The 20,819-nt window shown below is 36.9% G+C and overlaps 2 protein-coding genes across 9 annotated transcripts in view; both read right to left on the reverse strand.

The window, feature by feature from the left end:
• The window catches only part of LOC308488791 (ATP-binding cassette sub-family A member 9-like), a 59,030-nt gene extending 50,251 nt beyond the window's left edge, over positions 1 to 8,779 (reverse strand). The window contains exons 1-6 of one of the 4 annotated variants that reach the window (XM_081028895.1): positions 8,479 to 8,694; positions 7,307 to 7,399; positions 4,606 to 4,709; positions 3,544 to 3,648; positions 3,081 to 3,227; positions 1,355 to 1,562 (exon numbers count right to left, since the gene is read on the reverse strand). In XM_081028895.1, the coding sequence (XP_080885021.1) occupies positions 1,355 to 1,562; positions 3,081 to 3,176 (304 nt within the window). In that variant the 5' untranslated portion in view covers positions 3,177 to 3,227; positions 3,544 to 3,648; positions 4,606 to 4,709; positions 7,307 to 7,399; positions 8,479 to 8,694. Of the gene's footprint in view, positions 1 to 1,354; positions 1,563 to 3,080; positions 3,228 to 3,543; positions 3,649 to 4,605; positions 4,710 to 7,306; positions 7,400 to 8,478 lie in introns of all 4 variants that reach the window. The other 3 variants (XM_081028894.1, XM_081028896.1, XM_081028897.1) reach the window with 3 other exon arrangements.
• Positions 8,780 to 15,517: 6,738 nt separating this feature from the next.
• Positions 15,518 to 20,819, reverse strand: part of ABCA6 (ATP binding cassette subfamily A member 6) — a 74,821-nt gene continuing 69,519 nt past the window's right edge. For 3 of the 5 annotated variants that reach the window (XM_081028898.1, XM_081028900.1, XM_081028901.1), the window contains 3 exons: positions 20,640 to 20,719; positions 17,500 to 17,555; positions 15,518 to 17,367 (listed from right to left, as the gene is read on the reverse strand). In XM_081028898.1, coding sequence (XP_080885024.1) covers positions 17,266 to 17,367; positions 17,500 to 17,555; positions 20,640 to 20,719 — 238 coding nt within the window. In that variant the 3' untranslated portion in view covers positions 15,518 to 17,265. Of the gene's footprint in view, positions 17,368 to 17,499; positions 17,556 to 19,620; positions 19,731 to 20,639; positions 20,720 to 20,819 lie in introns of those variants that run through there. The other 2 variants (XM_081028899.1, XR_013991954.1) reach the window with 2 other exon arrangements.

Genomic DNA, 20,819 nt, shown 5'->3' on the forward strand with positions numbered 1-20,819 from the left:
GCCGTCTGGCAGTTGGATCCAGAGGTTTAATCAGACTCAGGTCCAATCCGTATGGCAAGACTCTAGGTGGTGGTGTGTTCTTTCATCAGGAGTATCACAATTTCTGATTGTCTCACATTTTGCGATATTAGCAGCTCTTGACACTCAGCGCCAATCAAATCCATTGATTCACTAGGAGTTTCAAAATGGTGATGTTCTATTTCCATCATTTGTTTTTCATTTATTAGTAGGAACTGTTTACAAAACAGTGCTTTCTATCATCCGATTGGTTATCCAATAGTACAGTTCGTATAGGATAAATACTGATATTTACCCTTTATTTACAACTTTTCATAAGAACTGATTTCCTATCATCCTCCGAAGATAAGCATTTTTTTTTCTTTCAATATCATTATGAAAGCATGGATTTAAATACACACTGGATGAGTTTTAAATCACTGCATTTAATGTTCTTGCTGAAGCTCCACATATGCCAACTTTGACCAGTGCGAGTCTCTGTAAGTTGACTGAGGAGTCCTTTTGACACAACCTATTCTCAATGGCTTCCTAGCTATCTGGAATGACAAGATTCTTCACCCTGTAAATTTCCTGTATTTCCTTTCTTCCTATATTGAGACTCCTGTGTTTCAAAGACACAGGGGTGAGAGAATTAGACTATTCTATAATTACTTATTTGGGATATCCCACTTTACACAGATACCAGTCTGGGATTGACATTCCAGTACTACACGACCAATCCAGTTACTGAAAATGGTTTTGCTTGTACTCATATTGGCCCTCTCTACTTTGCAGTGGCTACTGGTTGGTTTCCTCTCATTCTCTTCTCAGGCCCATCACATACCCTATTACTTCCCTTGGCTATTTCACTACCTCAGAGAGACAGGTACCATGCAAGCCTTGCAGTTGTTAACGCTTCTTCCCCATTCATTTATATTTTAGGGTTCAAGGAAACACCTTATCATCGATTTTTGTTGTAAATATTGCACAGGGTTGCTTGGTTTTGCTGTCTAATTTCTCTCTCAATTTTTGTATATCTGAAGAGATTAAAAAACAAAGCTGTCACCATTGTCCAATCTTTTCAGAATCTTCTCACAAACATACATTTACATAATCCTGGACTATCTCATTTTAATATGGACTATAAAGAGGATAACCATTTTAACAGAAAATTTCCTAAATAGGAGACTAGTAAATACAGTAATAAAATCTCCTTGATATTGCAAAGGCATTTGCATTAACGTTGTTAGTTAAATCTAGAAACTGAAACATTTAACATAGCTTATCAAGGAAATTCCAAAATGAATTTATGTAGTTTGCAAATAAGGAAATTACTGTGAACTGCCAGAGATCATACCTTTCATGAATGGAGCTGAAGCCACTTGGTTCATTATCTCCTGGGTTGTTTTGGATTCGGGGGCAAAGGTAATAATATAATTAGAATCATTAAAATTATCTACACGTCCCAGATCCATGGCAGGAATCTCAGGAAAATCATTGTTTTGATATATATCGGAGGATAATAGGTAGGCAAATAACACTAGAAGAAGTGAGAAAAACCATTCCTACACAGCAATGAGAGAAAAATAAAGCAAATCAATAGCTGTTTATCCACTGATCAATGGTCCATAAACAATTTAAAACATAATTCTCTTATGTAGCTTGGATTTCATTTTTCCTTCTCTCCAGGTTTTCAATGTCTCAATTTTCTTTTGTCCTATAACATGCACATCATCCATCAAGACAGAGTTGTAGCATCAATTCCAATTATAATTAAGAATCTAAGTTTATCATACTTTAATGCACGTGTTAAGGCTGGATTGGCTCATGAATGGCCCTGTGGTCTACAGTCATGTTGAAACCTGAGTGACAATGATAAAGAAATGTTAGGTGGCATGAAATAGATAACCAGCTTTCATCAACAGGAACAAGGTCATATTAATATGTTCTGCTGCCTGTATGTGAAAGGAGATAGTCCTAAAATACTGCTCACAAGAAGAATTTTAAGTCTTTGTCATTGCAACAATATGCTGGAATTGGAAATGCAACAGAATGCATGTGAAGTCCAGTGTTAAGAACCCACTTTATTACTTAATTTTAACTCTAAACACCTGGCCTTTAAAAAAGGTATATATCTTATTCACGATATGGTCTTATTTTAGCTATGTGTGTTAGTTTGTATCTATACCTAATCTAGCTTGTTAGGTATATAAATTAACAGATATAATAGTTATATAAAAAAATTAAAAGGATGGTAGCAAAACATCCATATAGAGTAGAATATAACTTTTATATTTATATTTATGTAATCCTTACTCATGCAGGGATTTTTGTATACTTCATTGCTGCCAATCTAAGCATTCCATACATATTTGTTAAAAGCACACACACACACACACACACAAAATGTTCTTAAAATCGAATGTTAATGTATCAACCTTTGAACTATGGGTATTTTAATGAGTGATTTTAACTTATTTATTATATTTTTCTGAATGTACTGAATTTTCTACATAAAGCTTACCTAACCATTCTTATGATCACAAAAAAATAAGTTCTATCTTAATACAAGCAAAAGTTCAAAATACATTTTCTTTTCCTCTTTGTTTATATGACCATTATTTCTTTCAATTGGACATTATCTGTATCCATAGCACAATTGTGTGGAAGTGCTACGATTTGTCTTTTGAATTTTTTTTAAATTTTGGCTTACTTTATGGATTAATTCTGGATGAAATTCTGCCTTTTTCTTTGACCCTCAACTTCTGTACCTATGCCTTCATGAGTTTCAAATAAGCTCAGATGTTAAGAATTATTATCTCTGTGGTATCAAGATGTGGCTTTATTTTTCAGGGGTTTTCTGAATTTGAATTCTTATAAAAATGCCTCCAGTAAGACATATAATAATGATAAATTTTAAAGGAATCTTTTTTGAAATAATAGCAAAGTTCAGAACTTAAAAAAAATGTCCAGCCTGCTAGTTAGAAATAGAATATATGTGAAACATTAAAAAATAAAGTGTTTGCAGTGCCAAATACTTCTTCCTGTTCTAGGTATGAGAACACAGAGATTCTGAACCATACCAACAAAGTCTCTCTCTTCATCCTCCATTTTTTAAGGAAATTCTTGCAGAGAAGGGCCCACGTTTGCTGACCCACGCTGATGTGTCTCTTGTTCATTCTGATCTGTTTATTTTAAAACGAGGAAGTCAAGGAAGTAAACGTGAAGGCCTGAAATAGAAAACATTGTGCAATCAAAACAAAAAGAAATATCCTAACAGCTATTTCCAATTGCATGTGTAGCAAAGAAGGAAGCCAAAGGAAAAAAAGAAAAAAAAGAAAGCATTATAAAGGGATTGTTCAAGCTCAGTAGTGAAAGAAATCAAAAATTTAAAAATTACTAGATGTGATTTATATTTCTCCCTCATCGGGCTGACAAAAAATTAAAAAGTTTAATAGAGTCAAATGTTGTGATCCCCACAACCTGTTCGATGTTTTCACAAGGATACAGGAACTTTAGGTACTACTGGTGTGCGTTTACACTTACACAGCCATTTTAGTGACGCATGACCAATTCATTAGGACTGTCATCAATCAGTTCTGCTCCTGGGTATGTATGCCAAGGGATTTTCACAGGATTTCACAAGGGGACCTGTGTAAAGACGCTCTTCATAATGTGGATTATTGTGGCACAGTGTTGTAAAACAAATTTTAATGTCTACAGTCCATAGAGTCCTGTGCAGGACTCACAAGCAATGGATTGGTATCCACTCATCAATATGAAGACATCATAAAAACACAGTGCCAATTTGAAAAAAAAAAGAAAAGGTTGAGAGTTATATCACAATATCATTTACATTAATTAACGCTACATGCCATACACATTTTTGAAGAACATCCAGGAACTAAAAGATTGCTAACAAGTACCAGGAAAAGGTTACCTGTGGCAGTGAAAAATGGGACTGGAGGTTGAGTGTGAAATGAGAGTTGTAAATTTAAGGAAATAAACAACCTAAACAAAACAGGAACTTTGTTTGAACCAATCATTTTGTGTGCCATTATTGATCTTTATCAACTTTTTATGAGCAAAGTCCAAAAAGATCCCAAGCCAGCCATTAAAAATAAATAAATAAACAAAGAAATACATAAATAAATAAACCCAACAGCAATAAAATCCAAAAGCAAGTAGATTTAAAAAAAAAAAATTCATGAAATTTTAGAGAATTTCGTATTGTTCATTATGGCTAGAACAAAGAGAGATTGGACATAGTTTGAATATAGGATATTGGAGAGAAAATAATAACATTTAATGATGGTTTCCTATGTTCCCAGCAGTTCTAAGTATTTTATGGGAATTAATTACTGTAATCCTCACAATGAACCTTTGGAATAGAGCTTATTATCCTCCTCATTTTACAGGTGAAGAAAATGAGTCCCAGGGAAGCAAAGTGACTCTCCAAACACAGCTAATGGTGGCACAAACACAGATTTAACCCAGATGGAAAGTTCTGGAGCCCTTCGCTCTTAACCAGAGTACCATGCTGTTGTAGACATTTATCTAGGGAGTGTGTGGTCAATTCTCCCTTCAGTGCAAGATCAGAGAGCCTACCATCATCCAGACAGGCAGTGTGGGATCCAGTCAGGCTTTTATCCACAGGCTTCAGTTTGTGCTGTTGTTATCAGGAGCCCTCAAATGAGGGAAGGTAGATGACCCTCAAAAGGCAGAGAAAATACATAATCTTTAAAAAGAACATTTTGTTACAATAAACAGAAGAAATGTTTAAAATTTTCTATTTAATGACCATAATAAAAATTCAAGAAGAAAAAACAGTAAAAACGAAATGAAAAGCAAATATCATACTAAAAATTCCCATTGGAGTCATAAAGAACATATCATCCTCCACGATACAGACAAAAATTTTCTAATTCCCCCAAGTTTTCAAAGAAAATTCAAATGCAAGTGAAGATAATGAGATTAAAAAATAACTAAAATAAAGAGAAAAAAAAACTGATTAAAAGTAAAGTATTCGGTAAAGAGATACCCAAAAAGAAGTAAATACAGTTGCAAGAAAATACATTAAAGAAAATACATTCTAAAAAGTACAATGGAAATTACCTCCCCAAAAGCTCTCCAAGTACCTGAAAAGCCTCTCCAAGTTCCAAATATAATGACGAGGAAATACCAAAAAGAATATTTTTGAAATTAAAGGATAAAGGGAAAAGTCTATAAAGAATCAAGTTGATGGGATAGGATGGGATAGGTCAGGAGTGAGTAAACAGTTTATAATAAAAATCAGCCTGATATCTTCAAAGTGGATGTGAAAAGGTGATTTGCTCAATTTCCTTTTGAAAAACCTACCAAAATGGACAAAACTAAAGAAGAACACTAAAGAAATATCTGTTCGCAATGAAACTAGACTGTGGTTTAACCCCAAAACACTTTGATTCTTGCAAAATACATGGTCCAGTTTTATTGCCAGTAGAAAAGAGAACACCAAAAAATTTTCAGATTCATGGTATCTGTTACTCACCCATGTTTATGACTGGATAGGTGGAAGTGGCCATAGGGATAAAGAATGAACTGATAAAATACACGAATCAGATAAATCTGTACTTGGAGGTCTTTGAACTGGAAATGCATTCTAAGCAATGTAGGCATAACTTTTTGTAGACTCCCATGTTGTTCTGCTGTTATCAATGGAATTGATAACAATTGTTCATTCCTTCATTTTTATGGATTCAAACTTTTTATGGGTCAGGACACATCAGTGGTTAGGCTTGCCGGAAGAGAGAACTACCCTTCAGGCTTACACGCAGACCTTTCAGCCAGCCAGACTATCAGTTTCCAATATTGGGGACAAGTCATCAGCAACTCTTTTTCTAGAATTGTTTGCATAGAGTATTCTAATTCTATATGACAACAGAATTTAGGACTTATCTGACAGCCATTAACTGATTGCTTCAAAGCTAATGAAGGCAGCAGATCTCAGATATGACACTCCATCTGGTAGTGGTGGTATTAATATAATTATTTATATGGTCATCTTAGTACCACCCAAGAATCACTAGTCTATCTCCCAGAATGAGCTACCTAATAGCACAGCAAAAGGCATATCTCATTATTTTCCCATCAGGCAGGTTAACAAAAAGATCTGAGACTTACAGAGATAAACACGCATGTATTATACAGTGGTACCTCGGTTTTCGAATGTAATCTGTTCTGAAAGACCGTTCGAGTTCTGAAACGTTCAAAAACAGCCGACAGCTAGGCCTCAGGATCTTACACTCAGCGGAAGCCACGTGACATGTTCGACTTCCAGGGAGTGTTCGAAAACTGACGCATTTACTTCCTGGTTTACGGCGTTCTTAAACCGAAATGTTCATCAACAGACACGTTTGAAAACCAAAGTACTACTGTATTAATTGATAAAGAAAACATAAGATCTAACATTAGTTAACAAAACCCAACATTCTAAGAGGGGAAATTGGTCCAGATAGTGTTCCAAGGATAGTGGCTTGAGCTTGTGCTTGGAGCACAAGGCCAGTTGGCCAATAAAATCTGGGTTTTGGGGTAGTGGTATTCTACTTTGGTGCCACAATAAACAAAGATGGAAATCATACAGTTGCTACTGTCTCTTCCCTTATTTTGCCAGCGAGGTTGCTCCTGGCTATTAGGTTCCTGGCCTAAAATTCTGATCTTCCCCAGGGGGCAGGAACAAAGCCATGAATATGCTGCTTCCTGCTGGTATTCAGGAGGTAGCTCAAAGGGGAAGGTCACCTACTCAAGGTATCACGGAGGGGGGCACTGCCAGAGAGAGAGCCTAACCATAGATGATTTCAGGGGAATCCTTTGGTGGAGCTACTTACATCTGAAAGGCAAGGGAGAATTGAAGAGAACATGGTAGGCAGAATAATGGCCGCATTCCAACCCTGGAATTTGTAAATATGTTACATTACACGGCAAAGGAGAATTAAGGTAGCAGATGGGAGCAAGGTTGCTAATCAACTGGCTTTAATCCAGGGAGGTAATCCTGGATCATCTCAGTGGACCCAGTGTAATCACAAGGGTTCTTAAAAATGGAAGAGAGAGGCAGGCAGAAGAGGAAGTCAGAGTGACGGGAGGTTATAAGGACTCTACCCACTGCTGGCTTTCAGGATAGAGGAGAAAGGGCATGAACCAAGGCATGGAGCCAGCCTCTAGAAGCTGGAAAGGCCAGAAAACACAATTGTCCCTACACCCTTCAGAAAGGAGCCCAGTTTTTCCAAACACTTTGATTTCAGTCCAGTGAGACCCACATCACACTTCTTACCTCCCAAACAGTAGGATGATAAATCTGTTTTGTTTCAAGCCATCAAGTCTGTAGCCATTTGTCACAGCAGCAATAAAAAACTAATACAGGAGTCTGAGAGCATGACGTATGGGAACAAGACAGAAAGAAATCTGAATGTTGTCTATGACAAGGGTTTTAGGACAGAAATAGTTGCTGGAGTTTCCTTCTATAATGTGCCCATTCGTGGAACACAGGAGGGCATGAATTTATGTTTAAAAATTGTCCAGGAATGAACAACATGGATTCAGATGCTATGTGGATGAGCTCCTGGTAACAGTGCATCAGAGCAGGCTGGGACAGCCTGGATGCCCAACTAAAACCAACTGCAACCTTTCCAATTAGGAAATCAATGCCGTGGCAAACAGTGGCATCTGAAAGGGTTAAATATATTGCCTCAGTGCCTACTCTTTTTTCTTCCTGTGGATTAGTGCACAGGCTGGAAATTATTTATGAATAAAGAATAATTAACATGATCTAATTGCCATAATTGTGGCTATTTGTTTCTAACTGTTGAGACTGATTCCCTCCTCCCCCCCCACGGCACATCCTGATGTAAAGACCAGGAAAAAAAAAACCACTATTCACCATAAAAGCACAACACATTTAACTAGCTTACATTGCTCTGCATAGGAAATCATGTGATCTAGAAATCCTAACTTGCTTATAAAAAAAAACAGTCACTTCATGTCAGATAGAATTTCTAGTATTTAGAGAATAAATAAATACATTACACAACAAATGAGATCAAAGTTTTTACATATTTAGTATGATAAACAAGGTCAGTAAAAATATCGTCCTAAGTTTTCTTGATGAAAATATTCTCAAGCCAGCTGAAACAATTCAAAACTCAGAAAATCATGGATTCCTCCTACGCCAATGCTTACAAATCCTCTGGTAGTAAAATTGAAAACAAACAGAAAAGAATACGTAATTCTAATAACGTGGCAAATAGCTCATACTTGCAAAGAGGCAATATAATTGCATTCCTTTCAATTTGTCTAAGTACATAATATGTGCTATTTGTTCAAATATGCTTTAGTCATGGGGTAAAAATGGAAAAAAAAATCTTAGTTCTCCAACTGGTTATTTAGCTATACATTACAAAATACTCAGATGATTTGAAAAATCAAAATAACTCATTAATAACTTACTGCCTTTAATAGTTTCCATCCAAATGGTTGGCATTTCCTATTTGAAGTCGGACGTTATATTTTCCAAATGCACAAGAACCACAATTTTAGAGGTTAACTTACTCGCAGGAAAGCTGGAACAAGAATCTAGAAACAGTTCATCCACAGGTCTCTCTGCATGCCCTGGAAAAGATTCACATTCCTTCTCAGTCATTACTACATCATGCTTTTAATTTCACGTTTACGGTGAATAGTTCCACTTTTGACTGCTTTCTGAAAAGGATTATGGTCTTAATTCAGCTATGCTGCCAAGAAAACTCTCTGCTCACATCACATGGTGACTTCTTTACAGTTTTCCATTTCTTTGTCTCCCCGCCAGTTCCTCAGCAGGGAGTGTGTAGTTGCAGATGTCTGGCTGGACATAGCAAAGCATTAGGAACTATCAAACGAAAAAGAATTTAGTCTTTCTCAACTAGCTGTTTCATACATGACCCGAATGAAAAAGTTGATCTCCAAAAACAGTATTTTAAATAAAGGTAAATAAAGGCTTCAAAGAAGAGCAGAGAAGAAAGAAGTGTATGGGGGAGGAGGAGAGAGAGAATAATAATAAAAAAAAAAGATAGCAAAAAGATAGCAAAAGATTTCCTAATTGGAAATGTTACAGTTGGTTTTAGTTGGGTCATCCAGGCTGTCCCAGCCTGCTCTGATGCACTGCTACCAGGAGCTCATTCACATAGCTTCTGAATCCATGTTCATTCCTGGACAATTTTTAAACATAAATTCATGCCCTCCTGTGTTTCACGAATGGGCACATCATAAAAGGAAACTCCAGCAACTATTTCTGTCCTAAAACGCTTGTCATAGACAACATTCAGATTTCTTTCCGTCAGGTCCGAAAGTGACTCAGAACCTTCCACAGAAATTTAACTCTTAAAATCTGGATCTAGAACTATGGCAATGAAGCAATGTGATTTTTTTCAGGGCAACAGAATGAACTGAATTTTCCGCTGCATCTTATTGCATTACATGCACGCTAACTGCAGCATCTTTCTTGGAGAGAAAAATAGGAGCATCTTTAGAGCAATGTCATATGAAAACGACCTGCACTCCCAAGACTGACATTGTTATTTCTGCAGCAAGTCCAGGAAAACAAAGTACTTTCTCTGTAAGCAACCACTGGGTTTTAGTATGTCCTGTTTTCCATGTTGTTTAAGAAACATTTTTAACAGGTAAGAGCTGCCATTCTACCTTTTTAAAGCATTTCAGGTAAGTCGAGGACAAGGCAGTTCCAAAGGTTCTTGTAATTATGAAGCTGTGATTATTTCCTGAGTCCACAACTAAAGGGGAAACCGTATGCTATGCCTGCAATTCTTAATTCCAACAGACGTGTCTGTGTCCCATTGCCCATGTAAATCACATGAAGTCTTCCTTACCTATTTGCCATTCCCTCCATACTTATTCAATCATGTTCACTCTTCTGTTAATTGTACGAGTCCAGAAATAGCTCATGCAAGTGCAGTAGAAGCAGACTTATTAATGCGTGAGGCTGTCAAACTTAAAAAAAAAAAAAACTTCTGATTGTTTCTCTATGTCTGTCTTCTGTAGAACATACAAAATACATTTATGTAGAACATACATACATTTAATAACATCCCCGGCACTTTGTACACAGGAAATGTAATTTAGGACATCATTTTCAGTGACTCTTTTTCCTAGAACTTTGTATCTAGGATATAGCTGATGTGTTCTGGCCCTTCTTGGCTTTTGGACTTTATTCTTTACCTTCTGTGTGTTGGCCTCTTCCTTCGCATGTATCCCTCTGTAACTTCTGTGGCCCTAGAACACAGCAAACCCAGCCTCGTTAACCTTCTTTGTCAACATTTTCTTAATCAAGTCATAGGTCTTCACTCTTCTAAATAAGCTTTAGTACAATCCTGCTAATTAAAAATATATAGCCTTTTCGGGATTTCGAAAGTGGAATGGCACTGATTTTACAGTATAATGTACTTAGCAACCATGTATGGCACTTACTACATACAAGGTACACTTAAATAGTAACATATTTAATTTACATAATAATCTCATGAAGTAAGCATTGTTGCAATCACGCTCATTTTACAGATGACAAAAGTGAGGCCTAGAGAGCTTAAGTAACTTGCCCAGATTCACACAGCTGGTCAGGAGCAGAATCTGGGTTAAAACTCAGACCATCTCCAGTCTGGGAGCTCAAATGACAAATGCTATTCTGTCTTACGGTGTGTGTCTCTGTTCATTCAATGACTCTCACTTTGGGTACACACATTTACAATTCTCCTGGCCTTTGCTTCATATATTTTGCAACGATATCCTCGGTGCCAGAAGCCCTGTGGATTTCATGTGAAGGAATTTTGCATCAGGCTAAAACATTCCTCTCGGATTCTTTCCTGGCTATTTGTACCCAATACTTGGCACCATGGGACCTCTGTGTAGTCCTCATTCTGTCTGTGCAAACACAGAAAAACCTGATTTGCAAAGAAAGAACAATGAAGTGGCCCGACAGACTGATAAGGAGAGAGACTGAGACTGTCTGCTCACTTCCCAGGGCCTTTTCTGTTCTTGCTTTTCATGCGTCTTTAGACCCAGCTGCACTGCCTGCATTTGGGTTTTGTCAGGCACTTCCCCCAAATTTCTCTTTGTTTCTTGAAAATATAATAAACATTTTACGTGGTTCTCTTTCATGGGGGTGGGAGAGGGGGGCGGGTAGCCTGCAATCATCCTTTGTATGATAGACATTTTTATGTGTCGTTACATTTCTCAGGTATATTTTGGCCTACCTCTATTATCTATTTATAGGATGTCACTTGAAACATTATAATTTTATTTTACTTTTTGCCTAGTCTGCAAATCTTTAACTTTCCATGAGGGACTGTAGGTCCCTAGGATAACCCATCCATTTTGTTCAGCATCTGATTTTATAGTTTCTAAATTAAGCTTTCCTGTGATCTGTCCGTTTCTCCATTTCTACATGGATCATGTTTTTTCTCTGTTCCTTGTTTTAAGCTCCCCCTGCCCTTTTCTCCTCTCATCTGCAAAGGTCCGCGTGAGGACTTCCTGGTATTTCATTCTACGGCTGATAACCCGTAAATGTTGACAGATGTATCTAAACGCACATTACCTTGGCAACATAAAAAGAAAAAAATCAGTCTATATCTCAACCTATTTTCTTTCCATGACCTGCTATAATGTACCTCCATACCTCCCCTTACAAGTTAAGTCCTTTAGTATATTTGACCTTGAAACCGATACCGTTTCCCCGAAAATAAGACAGGGTCTTCTATTAAGTTTTGTTTCAAAAGACGCTTAAGGGCTTATGTTCAGGGGATGTCATCCTGAAAAAACATGCTAGCGCTTATTTTCCGGTTAGGTCTTATTTTCGGGGAAACATGGTAGGTCTGCAAGGCTAGTAAGTGTCCTGTCTTGGAAGCCTCAGTTTTGTCACCTGTAAGATCGAGTCTCCAACAGGGTCATTCAAGATTTTAAAATTTAGGATTTGGCAGTAGGGTAGGGATTTAAGAAAACAACACATGTAAAGTATTTAGCACAGCACCTAATTTTAAAACAATTGCAAGATTTCTACCAATTTTTGGACTGTGTTGATGCATTTGCTCCCTCAAAAAAAGATACGAAATGGCAAACAAAATATAACAAAATAGGGATCAAATTCAAAGAAAAATAAATATCCTGATGCTGTATTTGAAGCAAGAAAACAAAGCTAACATGATTGCTAATTTAAGCCAGTAAATTGTGGGGTAGTTTGGCAAAAGCTGATTGATTAAACCAGCTAATATATAATTTGTGTATAAGGATAAAATAGTGAAATCTTTAAATAAAATATGGAGTTTCTCTTTTATAGACAACTCTGAAAGAACTACTAATAGATATCCTTCAAGAAAAAGGAAATTGAACCCAAAGGAAGTAGCTGGGTTTTAGAAACTGATAAATGTTTTGGTAAACTAAATAAATATTGATGGTGCAAAGTAATGATGACAATGACCAGTATGTGTTGGGGGAGGTCTTAAACACAGTGTGGGAACTAAAATATTAACAGCAATTATGTAGAAGAAAGAAGCAAGATCAGAGCCAAGTTCCCTAGAAATCTTACAGTTCAGGATGAGAACAGAAATACTGAATAACTTTATAAAGTGCACTGTGCAACGCGGTAGCCACTAGCCCCAGGTGGGTATTTAAATTTTAATTTAAATTCATTAGAAATCAATAAAATTTAAAATTCAGTCCCTTCACCTCTGACTTGTAAAGAGCTTAGCCATCATCCTTCCCTTCCTAACAAGAAGAAGCTAAGCAAACTGAAAAATCAATGTTACTTGGATCCACCAGAGACTGAGGTTTTGGGGCAAACCAGAATCCTGAAATCTGGAATAACGAGGGTGTAAAGCCATTGAGAGACCTATTGTTTTTGAAATTCAGACACGGCCTGCTTTTATGCAGATCCCGACTCAAATATGGCTTTCTTTCCGGTAGTCTTACGTATAGAAGCTAGCAGTATTCCCAGATGTAGAATATGCGTTTCCCCCAAATCAAAATAAACCAAGCAAAAGCTGGGCTTCTTAGAAGTGGGTACCAAGTCCTAGAAGTGGGTACCAAGGGCAGTTTATTTTGGGTCCCTGGTGGAATATCCCAGGTGGCTCTTGTCCAGGTTTGTCCTAAGAATTTTACCATTAGGATGTCGTTGGACCTTAGCTGGATTTATTAACCAGATTTGGTTGGCTATGTGAGTCACCAGTGCATTCGAATCAGTCCTAGCCTGCTCTTCAGTTTCCAATATTACCATAACATCATCAGTATGGTGTATTATTACACTGCAGACCTGCATCAAGTCCAAATCCCTTCTGACCCAATTATGGCAAGTTGGTGAGTTTAGAAAACCCTGTGACAGTACAACTGGGATCCTTCCCATATGAAAATGAACAACAGTTGGCTCCTTTCCAAGATGGAATAGAGAAGAAAGTGTTTGAAAAAAACAATAATCAAGTATCAGTTGCCTTTAGCCTGTTGTGTTTTTCTTTTGCTTTCTTCTTTTTGTTGTTGTTGTTGTTGTATGGTTGAAACAATGCCCAGAATTGCTGAGGCTATGGGTGGTACAACTTTATGTAAGCCTCAATAGCCTACTGTTAGTTTCCATGAGCTATCAGCCTTTTTCATTGGTCACACAGGGTTACTGTACAGAGAATTCATTGGTACCAACGCCGGGCACTTCAGCTTTTAACTTGTCATTAAAGTGGTAATCTCTTTTTGCCTACCAGGTAGAGGAAGTCCTCGATACAGTAAGTTGTTGACAGGTTCTAGGGCTTTTAAGTGAAACGACTATTATGAAACCAGTTTACCAAAGGCCGACGGCTAACACACAAGCATTATGTTCCTATGGCATCTCATCAATATTATAACAAAAACAACATTGAACAAAACTATCTTCACTGAGGACCTGCTGCACTCTACAGTGTTTTAAATTAACTACCTGCATGAGTTTGGGCCGTTCTAGTGGTTCCCACTGAACATGTCAAATGAAGAGTGGTTCAGGGCCGACTTTCGTGCCTCCTATTTACAGTATTAGGTGGGAGAAGCGATCTCTAGTCAGACATACCATCCATCCCAATAATACAGTCAGGTAAAGGAGAGCTGAGCACCTCACACAAAGTTTGTTCAAAAATCCCAATTTTCAGCTGAACTTTCACTGTAATCCCATCACCCTTTGCATCTCCATGTCCTCCCAATCTAAATTTAGCTGCCATTAAGACTTTACCAACAGGTTTCAAATCGTAGTGCATTGGGCTCCCCTGTCAAGGAAACCCAGGAAAGTCTCTCCCTCCTACCCCAATCTGGCCATTTTATCTCACATGTGCACATGGCCTTGGTTTATTAGATAATAAAGGATATGATAAAGGATTCAGATGAATAGCCAGAGGAAGAGACACACAGGGTGAGGTCAAGAAGGGTCTCAAACACAAGAGCTTTTGTCCTCATGGAGTTAGGGTGCATTACCCTCCCATTACATAAATGTGTTCACCAACCCAGACGCTCTCTGAACCCAGTTCTTTTGGGATTTTTATGGAGGCTTCATCAGGTTGGATGATGGATTATTAACTCAACTTTCAAGCCCTCGTCCCACTCTGGAGAATAGGAGGTGAGGCTAAGAGTACCAAGTTTCTAATCATGGCTTGGTCTTTCTGGTGACCAGCCCTGATCCAGGAGCCTACCGAGTCATCTTATTAGAACAAAAGATGTTCCTATCATCCAGGAAATTCCAAGAGATTTAGGAGCTCTGTGTCAGATGCTCCTATTACTCAAGCAATTACAAGGGTTTTAGGAGGTCTGTGTCAGGCAATGGGGTCAAAGACCAAATGTTAGAAGGAACTGGGGGCAGAGACATATATATACACAATAATGTGTAAAACAATACATATTATTCTTTTACACACGTGACTACAGAGAATCACAGTCAGGATCAGCTTACCTGGAACAGAAGCCATGAGAGCCATTCATTGGTAGGAACAAACACTTAATTGGCAATTTTGATAAACTGCTGGGGGCTGAGTGGGGACTATGTGAGCATGAGAGCCTCCTGGGGTCGATAGTATTAAGGGGACCAGAAGCAGGCGGGCGTAACTGGAGGAGGGCCCTGGAAGGATACAACTGTGGATAGTGATCTGGTACCAAAACAGGGCATAAAGGAAGAATACTCTGACCTCTCTCTTCTTCTTCCATCCTTCCATTTCTTGTTGCGGCTTCCTATTGGATTGGTGAATCCCAATAGGAAGCCAACCATCAATGCAGTCCACAGCAGTCAGCCTTGTCTAGAGGGCCATTAGGAAAACAGAAGACAAAACTAGCACAAGATCTGTCTACAATAGCAGTGGAGATGGAAATGCTTTTTCCTTTTTAAAAAAATCCCTTCTTTTGTTTTACCCTGACCTCCTCTCTCTGTGTCCATTCATCTCTCTTAAGACAGAATCCTAATAAAAACCTAAGTTAACAGCTTCAAAAACAGCCATATTATGATAGTTTTAGCAAACTATGCCTAGTTTAATATATTGAAACATTCATACTGTATCTATCTGATACTGGTTATTTAGTACTTTGTAAATATATTTCTACAATAGTTAAGAAAATTTGTAATTTTAATGAATACAAGCAAATACTTCATTATGTTGGTATGTGAAACGGTTATATGTTTGAGCAAGACAGAAGAATTTATTGCTTGAGTTTTACAAATAATTTAAATAAATTCAACTCTCACTATAATATGAATTTACTTGTATAAGACACTAAAGTTTCCTAAATAAACAAGCTATAGATCATTTATCATAGATTTAGAAATATAGTGCTCCAGATAGAATTACAATATATGTAAAATATACAAATAAAATACTTAATTATATTAAAACCTTATAAAATATACAAGAAAAAAATTAAAGCACAAAAATAAATGAACAAAGAATACAAATAATTAACACAAAATAAAATTCAAACACATGAAGCTTCAACCTCACCATAAGTTTAAAAGTAAATTAAAACAATTCAGTGTTATATCAGCAAATATGCATATATACCTAATTAGGAAATTACATGTACTATAATGATTCCAGCTCTATAAAGAATGCACTCAAGAAAGAAGAAAGTAGTTGATTTTTTTTTTGTATGGAGAAATTGTAGTGATTCTGTTATTTAACTTTATTCAATTTCTATATTTTTCCCATTATACAAATTTTCTTTGGTGAGCATAACAATTTTTTTTAAGTTATATAACATATCGCCCAAAACAACAGGAATACGGCTTAGTCTTCAAAAAACTTTCTAGTGATATTCAAAATGAAATAGCTATTGTTTAAGGAAAAAAATAATATGTAAAACTGACAGATTTTTTAAATTGAGTTATACAAAAGATTTGTGCGTGTGTGTGTGTGTGTGTATACACACACTTATATATGTGCATACACTTATATAACATAAAAATTATTCTAAAATAGCAGGAAATACACAGAAAACGATTGATGAGGGAAATCACTACCACCGCCAAATCATAATTACTTAATATAACATATTCAAAATTTATAAGTCTGAGTAAATACTGCTGTGACTTTCATTGCTTACAAAAGGTGTATTTGAACTGCTTTTCCAATGCACGTGCTTATTCATTTGTGAGCCCAGGTCCCCTAACCCCGTGAATTTCAAGACAAATTCTTGAAATTGTCCGTCTTCTGGGTATCTACCCCAAAAATCTGAAAATATTTATCCATAAAGGTATATGTCCTGATGTTCATTGTAGCATTTATTTATGGTGGCCAAGACATGGAAACAACCAAAGTGTCCCTCAAGGTTTCAGGGAAGACTCTTGGGTTGTACATGGGTATTAAAACAAATGGAAACACCTGATGTGTTTCACAAACTAGCATGCAGCAATTGCAGAGCTTGTGGCTGTTGAATACATCCCTCACATATTTCAGCAAGACAACTTTTTAGTAAATGTCATATTTCAAAAAAGTCATGCTTTGAAAAATTCCAAGTTTGTGGTTTTATTTCCTCAATACCCAATGCCTGGCTCATCAGATAACTTCATTAATACTCTGTACTGCTTTTATCACAGATTGTCTATCAACCCTAAATTTGAGGGGAAGGATAATTTAAAAATTTGTTCATTTATTGACTAAAAATACAAGATATTGACATTAACAATTTAAAAAATTATACATACTGTAAATTATTACATATAACATAAGCTTATATGATATCAACAAGGAAGGATTAGACGAGGTTTTACAGGTCTTCTGAATGAGAGAGGAGTTTCCATCTCATGGTGGTATCAACTTCTTCATCAAAATTTTCCACCTCCTGCTCCTTAGAAAGCTCTAGGAATACCTAGATAGGAAACAAAAAAGAAGGAAAAAGAATTATCAAGTTGTTGATTGTCTTCCAAATAAACAGGCAAAATGCATGCCACTTTCATTTGAAATTTACAAAGATGTTACAAAACCATCCAAGTTGACTCACCTTTTCCAACGTGAACTGAGAGAGGCTATATTCTTCCAGGTTAAAGTTATGTTTCACTGAAAAAAAAAAAAACTAGTAGTAGATGCTTACAATTTATTACCAAGAATTTTTTTCAGTCATACAAAATAAAAGTGCAAATCATTAATATAAATGGAATACAGAGCTGAATAAATAAATGCTTGGTGGAAGAATGAAATAATGAAAAGTCAGAGAGTTAATATAAATGCATATTGAATTAATCTTGATATCAGAATTTTCTCAAGGTTACATTTTGACAATATGTGTTTTATGACTGAGTATATGTGTCTTGAGGAGATATATAAGTTCCTTGAGGAACTGTATAATTGACTGATATATTCTTACACATGGGGAAGTTTTCAATCCCATTTCATTCTCTTTAAAAAGACCCCGTACTTCTGTGTAATTGTGCTTCAGCCAGTTCATATGCCATACAAGCTCTCTGCTGGGCATCCCCACCAGGAAATCTACGTGAGAGTGGTCACCAGATTTATATATTCACATGTTCACAGTTCTCTATTTACATACTGAGAACCAGCTATATGTGTGAGTCACCCTTAGATGCCAGGGACAGAGCCTAAAGAAAATAGGTGAGAAGTGTCTGTTCAGGTCCTCTGCCCATTTGTTAATTCGATTGTTCGGTTTTTTGTTGTTGAGTTGTATGAATTTTTTACATATTTTGGATATTAGCCCCTTATCGGAGGCATTGTTTGCAAATATCTTCTCCCATTTGGTTGGTTGCCTCTTTGTTTTGTTGATGGTTTCTTTTGCTGTGCAGAAGCTTTTTAGTTTGATATAATCCCATTTATTTATTTTTGCTTCTACTTCCTTTGCCTTTGAGGTCAAATTCATTAAAAAATCTTCTCTGAACCCAAGGTCCATAAGTTTAGTACCTATGCTTTCTTCTATGCAATTTATTGTTTCTGGTCTTATATTTAGGTCTTTGATCCATTTTGAGTTATTTCTGGTGTAGGGTAACAGATAGCTGTCTAGTTTCATTCTTTTGCATGCGGCTTTCCAATTTTCCCAGACACTTATCCCAAGAAGACATACAAATGACCAACAGATATATGAAAAGATGTTCAACGTCATTAGCTATTAGAGAAATGCAAATCAACACCACAATGTGATACCACCTCATACCTGTTAGAATGACTATTATCAACAAGACAAGAAATAACAAGTGTTGGAGAGACTATGGAGAAAAAGGAACCCTCAGACACTGCTGATGGGAAGATAAATTGGGACAGCCATTATGGAAAACAGTATGGAGGTTCCTCAAAAAATTATTAACAGAATTACCATATGACCCAGCAATCCCTCTTCTGGGTATCTACCCCAAAAATCTGAAAACATTTATCCATAAAGGTATATGTCCTGATGTTCATTGTAGCATTTATTTATGGTGGATGAGACATGGAAACAACCAAAGTGTCCCTCAATAGATGATTGGATAAAGAAGATTTGGTACATATACACAATAGAATATTACTCAGCCATAAGAATAAAGATGAAAATACTGCCATTTGCAACAACATGATGGTTACTGAGCTTTTCATGCTAAGAAAAATAAGTCAGATGGAAAAAGTCAAGAACCATATGATTTCACTCGTATGTGGGATATAAAACTGAAAGCAACAAACTAACAAGACAAATAAACAAAAACTCATAGACACAGACAACAGTTTAGTAGTTACCAGAGGGTAAGGGGGGGAGTAGCAGAGGGTAAAAGGGTTGAAATTTACGGAAGGAGAATTGACTTCGGGTGGTGAACACACAATATGATATATAGATGATGTATTATAGAATTGTACATCTGAAATCCATATAATTTTACTAACCAATGTCACCCCAATACATTTAATTTAAAAAAAACAGGCAAAAACAAAAACCTCTGCCTTTGTGTAGTTTGCATCTTAGAGGGAGGGATATTGGCATTAAATAAATATGCACTTAAATACATAATAAGTAAATGATGATAACTAATGCATGGGGAAAAGTAAATAAGGTAAAGGAAATAGACTATTTTCTACATGATGGTTAGGGAAGGCCCCAGTAACAAGGTAAGAACTGAGCAGAAACCTGAAAGAAGTGAGGACACACCTGGGTATTTAGGAAGCAGGATTCCAGGAAGAATGACTCGCAAGTACAAAGTCCTGAGGGTGGACAATGCATGCTTGATAGCACTTAGGAAGAGCTAGGCAGGCAGGTGTCTAGAGTGGAAGGAGCACACCAGAGATTTATATTATCTCAAGCACGATGAGTCAGGCTCTGTTCTGGACTCTTTACAAATGAACTCATTTAATCCTCCTGAAAACCCTGCCAAGTGGGCACTGATGTCCTCCCTCATTGTAGCGATGAGCCGTCTAGACATGTGGGGCTTGAGTGACTTTGTTCAATGTGTCCTGACCTGCTAGCAGCAGGGCTGGGATGGGAGCCCAGAGAGCCTGGTGCCTGGTGCTCAAGTCTGAGCTCTTGGCCATTACACTGTGTTCAGAAATTCCACCATGATGGTTTGCTGTTGGGAATGAACCAGTCAAAAGAGGGAAAATAATGATGAAGAGAGAAAATGACACGTTCAAGTGGCAAGAGGCGTTATGCACAATGCAGGGTATGGCCTTGCTGAAGACAAAGACAGTTCATTGCTAACAGGCAAAGGGACACACAGCGCAGACGCAGGGAGGTTTCCTGCTGCCTTCATTTTACTAGTGAAATATAAAAGGGCATCGACTGAGGGAGGAAAGCAGGAAGGAGACGGATACGTAAGAGGAAGGAAGTAATAATTTAGGACACTTGGTGTGAATGGACTGTGCACAAGGAATGACGCAGACTAGACTAATGGGCTTTCTGAGGTTAATGTCATGAATTCACAGTAAAAGCAGTCAAGCACGATTATGCGTTTTCTGCAGCTTTCCCTCTGCAGCGGAGATAAATCTCTTTTCAGAGAGTATGATTAACCAAACTTGGGATTAAATCTACCATTATGTACCATTAGAATTCTTAAAAATCATACCCTACAGGGCCTATTTTTAAAAATTTATTACACAATTATCTCCCATTAAATTGTTATTTAAGTCTCAATTAATTCTTCAAAAGTTTTATTTTAAAAAGATCATTCTTACCTGCCTCTAATTGGCGAAAGGCCTGAGATAGAGGGTGAACATCTACCGCGGGCAGTTTATAGGTCAAGAAGGAAGGATACCTGGGAATAGGAAAATGTCATATTTGACCTTGAGTTTCAAGGTCCATCAACATAATGACCATCAACATAAATATTGACATTATCAGCAATTTCCTTCTTA

Source organism: Rhinolophus hipposideros (genome assembly GCF_964194185.1).
Source record: "Rhinolophus hipposideros genome assembly, chromosome: 20".
NCBI lineage: Eukaryota > Metazoa > Chordata > Mammalia > Chiroptera > Rhinolophidae > Rhinolophus > Rhinolophus hipposideros.